Raw genomic sequence first — 5,995 nt, 5'->3', positions numbered from 1 at the left:
CTTCAAAGGCAGCGAGGGAGCTGGTTGCCTGCATGCCAAGGACCCCCGTGGCCTCTGAGCTCCCCGGCAGCCCCACGGGAAGCACGAGCAGATTTTGGCCTGTGCTATGCGCCACGTCTGAGAAGTGCCTGAGCGTGCGATGACAAACGATGTTTCCCTGCAGACAGCCTGCTTCTAATAGCTTTTCTTAAATGGCGTTTTACCTGCTCTGCCTCAGCAGTGGGATTCATTAACATTTTATTCGTTCGTGGCCCCAGAGCTCGACCCCAGGCTGAGCGCCACACACAATCTCCTGCGCGTGGTGGGGAGATGGGCTGAGGTGTCCGTGCCTCCTGGATGGGGACCTCTCTTTGGTCAGTCCTAGGTTCAAGTTTTGTACAGGCTTGCGTTTTGTTTTCTTCTGGATGCTTAGCAGCATGTGAGCTCAATAAAGGCAATCAGGAAGCCTCAGCAGGAAGCTGGTGTCAGCTTTACTCTCCTTCTGTTGAGCTGCCTTTTTTGTTTCCCTCTAGAGACAGAGTGTCCTTGTCTCCAGGTAAAGGTTCCACCTGGAAAAGTCCCCAGAGCGGGCTGCTGTGGTCCCACAGCCACCACAGTGCTAGGATTGAGCCCACGGAGCACTGGATGGTCCTGGTTCAGCCTGCACAGTGAGACCTGGGGGCATCGCATGGGGGCTTCCCATTCCTCACCCTTTGGGGGAAAAAATTAACATTAGGTAAGATCAAAATGACCACGTTCTGGTCACGAAGAAATCAGGCTTTTAGCATCCTGGGTGCAAGTTAGCAACACTTCTCCTGCAGCTCCTGGGAGTTTGCAGAAATGAAGGCTGGCTGGAAAATGGCTCAAGTGCCTCTGCAGCTTTGGGCACTCCCTTGTGCCACCGCCCCTGCCCCAGCACGGGCAAGCTCACACCTGCCTCTGGCCGCTGTTGTAGGGGCATCACTAAGGGAGCCGGGACTCCGTGCACACAAGTGTGTTGCAACATAAACTATACTGAATGGCAGGAAGTTCTTAGAAGGGATGGGAAAACTCTGGGAAAGCACCAAAAAGGAAGGGGAGGCAGAGGCTTTTTGCAGCGCTTGCAAAATCTGAACAGAACTGCATGTAAAGATTGTGTAGCCATAAGCATCAGGTTGCATATTTTGTGCAGACAATATTGTTAATGTGTGAAATGTGCTAAAAATTGCCTGATAGAAGCACCTGGATATCTCAAACATAAATAGAGCAGATCAAAATAGATACAGAACAGATGGCCCCTCTCCCTCACACCTTGCTGACCAGAATACTGCACCAACACACACAGCCAAAATCTTGCTGTCTTCAAAGCTGATCAACGCTTGCAAAAGCAAGGGTTATCCTTGTGCTACCCTGTCTCTGTAATGCACTAACGCTCCTGTGTGCACTAATTAATACATCCTAGAGAGATAAAGTTTCCCAGGCTTGCCTGGGCTTGCTAATGCCCCAGCAAAGGAAATCATCTGCTCTGGAGAACAGGCTCCCAAAAGTCAGTTAAATGCAAAAAAAAACAAAAAAAAAAAGGATTAAAATTGAGCTGAAATCTGATCTGTGATGGAAAGAGCCCAAAGCCCAGGGAGCTGGCTCTGCTCGGCAGCTCCCAGCACCGCCTGGAGCTGATAACCACGCAACAGGGGCTGTTCCTTGCTCTCGTTTTTACCTCGGATGCTGAGACCAAACACCACCAGGATGGATTAACCAGGATGTAAGGCTTTTCATGCCTTCTTGTATGGTTCAACAGATGTAAAAGGGAATTATCACTTCAACGTGATATCAAGACTTTTTTTTTTTAAGAGCTTATGGCAGATTACTAAGCCTGAATTCTTGTTTAATTTTAGTGTGTTAATTGATGGGATAATGAGCATTGATTATATGTGTTTTGGCTGCGTCATTGCAATTATAGGCTCTGTTTTATTCATGAGCCAGTCCTAAAGAACGCACTAGAGATCTAAGACAGCTTAAACCTCTCAGAAAAAGGCTCTGAATTGTTTGAGTAATGACACTCTTAGATGGAAAATTAAAGGTTCTCTTTTCCCATGCTTTTTAAGATAATTAAAATCCAGGAACAGTAAGGTGGTGAACATCCTTATTCATTAGCCTTCAGTAATTTAGCTTCTACTAAACGAGGAAAACATTTTAATTCTCTAGGCCATCTGTTGCAGTCTCCTTTGCGTGTCCTGTTACATAAAGTCTCATTCTGGGAAGTTTTGACATCGCCTTGTATCCTTTCCCCAGGAAGGATGTGCTGGATGAGGTAGCTGAAGACACCACCTTTTAACAGCCCCCCAAGGATGAAAATAGCCACTTGGTCCTCTAGGTCACTGTCACCCTGTCTGGACACCTCTTGGCAAAGGATGCGCGGCAAGAACGTGCCCAGAGATGGGCGGCGTGACAAGCTGTGTGTTTTCTGGTAGCGATATCCATGCCAACAAATAACAAAGTTCATCAGAGCCCTTCCAGTTCCTCCACTGCGCGGCTGCTCTGCCAGATGGCTCGGTGCTGCTTTTGGAGGCAGGCAGTGTCTGCTCAGGTAAAAACCGAAGCCAAGGCGTGGTGTTGGGCGCTGCCGTGCTAGTAGCTGGGGCACCAGCAGAGCTTTTTGTGCTGCTCTCCTAGGATGATGCTGGGTCAGGATTTGGGAGACACCTGGTTTCCGACTGCCTATAGGAGCAGCTCTCTTCACAGCCTGGGGCAAGTTACTTTATCCCACACCAGGAAGGCTTCTGATTAAAATGATAATGGGTGCTGCTTTGGTGGCTGAGTTAGTCCTGGTACAATTTTACATCCCACAGATGTAAGGGGATTCAGGCCCCATCCGAGTCTGGTTTGTTTCTAATAAGTTATCCCAGAAAATAAAGAGCAACTCTACCTGCCAACGTCACAGGGGCCGTTCAGACCCACGTACTTGCTGGTCCCGTGACCAGCAGGTAGCACTTACATTATTGATGGGGCACGGCTGCAGGCAGGCTGCTCGCACGGGGCAGAGCCTGAATCCACCTGTTTGCTGTTACTCCAGTTGCTTAGAGATCACAAACAGCCTGCCCTCACGATGTGTGGCTGCAAGGCCAGCGTCCCCAGCACAAAGCACTACTCCGTCAATCCTGCCTCCCCCCAGAAGAGCCCTCCAGCCGCGGCAGGGATGCCCAAGCGGTAAGTGACTGCTCTGCTCTTTGCATCTCTGGTGATTTGTTCGTGAAAGGCTTTATTTGGATCTATTTATCTGCAAAAATGTTATATTTATTATCAATGTCTGCTCCCAAGTGGGAGCACCCCTGGGCAGGGGATGGCAAAGCCCTCTGTGCTTCCCTGGGGACAGGCTCAAAACCCAGGAACTTCTTCAGAACATGAAAGAGCTCCAGGAAGAGACTTGCCGCAGGCTGCAGTGCCTCTCTCCAGTGATCAAGTTATTTAATTATCATCTCTAATAAAAACTCCAGGCTACTTGCTTAGGTTAAGAACTGGGAGCTGTGTGATGTTGTGTGCCGCTTGTGAGGGATGTTGATCTTCCTGCTGTGAAGGAAAGAGAGTCTCCTTTGGGAAGCCTCAGGTTTCTGGGGGATTAAATAAAATAAAAGTGAGGAAGCTTATTATGGAGAAACTATATGCTTGCTCAATTCACCAGGTGGTAACTGTGTGTCCTTTCTCTCTCCCTACCAGCATGCCTATAGCCAAGCAGCTGGCATCAATAAAAGGTAAGGGGACCCTTCACTGCCCCCGGATGCCCCAGCATTCATCCATGTCTCTTCTGCTTGTCTTTCCCTTAAAATCACAGCCCAAACCACCTCTGGTACCTGCTGGGAACTGTGGGCTGGGAAACTAAGGTCTTTAGGATGTGGTTTAGGAGGGGATGAACCCAGCCAAATATTTCAGCCCAAATCCTGAACACACTTCAACACTGGTGTGCAGCTCTATCACTGATACTCAGACATGGGCACATCTATTGGGCCACGTTTCCCCTGCTGGAGGGCCCTGAGAGTCCTCACACACACAAGAGGTGTCTGGAGTGGCCTATCCCCATGGTGCAGCAGGTCCCCAGAGGGGACAGCCAGGCAGGTCTCACCCCCAACCCTGTGTCCCTGCCGGCTCCCACCCTGGCCATGTGAAACCTGCCTTCGGGTGTGTTTCCACGGGACAGGAGGTGTGTTGCTGGCCCACTCCAAATAAAATCTAGGCCAGGTCCTCTGTGGGTACAAACAGTTTCAGGCTTATTAACTTTAATGGAACTACACTGATTTCCACCCACTCAGGATGTTTCTGACACATTCCTTTCAATTATACCTCAAACACTGCTTTTTCTGATAGGCTGGCAACATTTTTCCCCCTAGCTCTAGAAAAAGGCTCAGACCTTGAAAAAGCTGTTGCTACTGCTGCGCTGGTGTATAACAACGCTGCTGACCCTGAGGGCAAACTCAGCAAAGCTGAAACCAAAAACCTGCTGCAGACCCAGTTTTTGAGTTTCATACAGGTAAGAGTTTGGGTGAGCGGGCATCTCAGGCTCTGTCTCACTGCTGTGTGTGCATCCATCCATGGGGTGAATTGGTAAAATGTCTTTGGTGAATTAGTTGCTTAGTGCTGAGCCTGAGTCTGGTGTGGGGCTAAAGAGGAGCATCAGCAATAACCCACTGTTGATGTGCCTGTTTGTATTGTTGCTGGAAAAGGAGGGCAGTTGTAAGCAAACAAAGAAAAAAAAAGCTCATGTAATGACAAGTATTTGTGTGTTTACGGGATAAGAAACCCATTGCATTTAATTAGGGATTTGGGAGTTTGCCAGAACGCTGACCCCATGCTACAGAGCCATGAGCACCTCACCATCCATCGCCCTCCCTCCAGTAAAACCAGCAGCCAGCTATGGTGGAAAACCAGTTACATAAGTACTGGTGGCTGCAAACTTCTTGCTTTTTTTTTTTCTCCCTTTCTAACCCAAAAGAGAACAGGAGTTTTATCAAGTGGTAGGAATGCTGCAGTTACCAGCTGCATGCATCACTACCAGATTTGCAGTCGTGATCAGGGATCTTCTAGAAGATGTATTCTGGATCCAGGAAACTTTGGGGACTAGTTGTTTTCCTGTCTGATTACAATAATATTTCTGTTTGAGTTTCTTGGGATAACTTTAGAAAAACTAATGTGCATGTGAACATAAAACCCTGAATATGAAGATATGAAACAAAAAATGATGCTGCTTCTTTTTTCTTTACAGATGATACAATAAAAAAGGAATGTAACGTCTTTTTTTTTTTTTTTTCCTCCATTTAAAATTCTCCATAGGGCCAAGAAAACAAACCAAAATACCAGGAAGTAATCTCTTCCCTGGATGAGGAGACAGAGAACAAAATTGACTTTGAAGATTTCATGATCTTGCTGGTCAGTCTCACTCTAATGTCTGACCTGCTGCAGGAGATCAAAAACATGAAAACCACTAAATGACCAGTGCTTTAAAAGAAGAAATAGCTTTGCACTTTACAAGGAAAGCGGGTGTGAAACACGCACAGAGATAACACCGAGTGCCTGAATCCCCTCTGCTGTTCCCTTTCAAATGGAATAAAGTCTTGTCCAAACCCTCCTGACCTCACTTCTGTGCAGAGAAAGTGCCCGTGAGCGGTGTCCTGGCAGGAATGGCTATGAAATAGGGCCGAGGGCTTTCTGTCTGTCCCAGGGGGCTGAGCCTGGGGTCAGCTCTTGCCCTGCGGCCCCCAGGGAGGTTGGTGGAGCAGCACCCCTGCCACTGCCACCTGTGGGGCAATCTGCTGCAGCCTTCAGTAAGAATTGAGTTTAGTCTGTGTGCTTTTCAACTAAGCCTTCTGAATGGAGCTTTATTTATTTATTTGTATTTTGTCCTCCAGCTGGCCTGTTCATTGAGCAGTCACTGCAGAAGGAATTTCCAAGTCCAGCCTTTGCAATGTGTCCTTGGCAGAGGTGTGCTCGTGTGAACAGAGCGGTGACTTGGTTCAAAGAGTCAGTCAGCTGGGCCCGTTATTTTCTG

General features: G+C 48.1%; 1 protein-coding gene across 1 annotated transcript; it reads left to right on the top strand.

Moving 5' to 3' along the window:
- The first annotated feature begins 533 nt into the window (after nt 1–533).
- SNTN (sentan, cilia apical structure protein) lies at nt 534–5,573 on the top strand. Its single transcript, XM_084530332.1, has 5 exons — nt 534–715; nt 2,251–3,165; nt 3,673–3,707; nt 4,341–4,480; nt 5,281–5,573. The coding sequence occupies exons 2-5, from the start codon at nt 3,065–3,067 to the stop codon at nt 5,437–5,439; spliced, it is 435 nt and encodes a 144-aa protein (XP_084386458.1). The 5' UTR covers nt 534–715; nt 2,251–3,064; the 3' UTR covers nt 5,440–5,573.
- The last annotated feature ends 422 nt before the right edge of the window (nt 5,574–5,995 follow it).

The sequence above is a fragment of the Aythya ferina genome, assembly GCF_964211825.1.
Source record: "Aythya ferina genome assembly, chromosome: 10".
In the NCBI taxonomy this organism is placed as follows: domain Eukaryota; kingdom Metazoa; phylum Chordata; class Aves; order Anseriformes; family Anatidae; genus Aythya; species Aythya ferina.
This window is presented reverse-complemented; position numbering and strand designations above follow the sequence as displayed.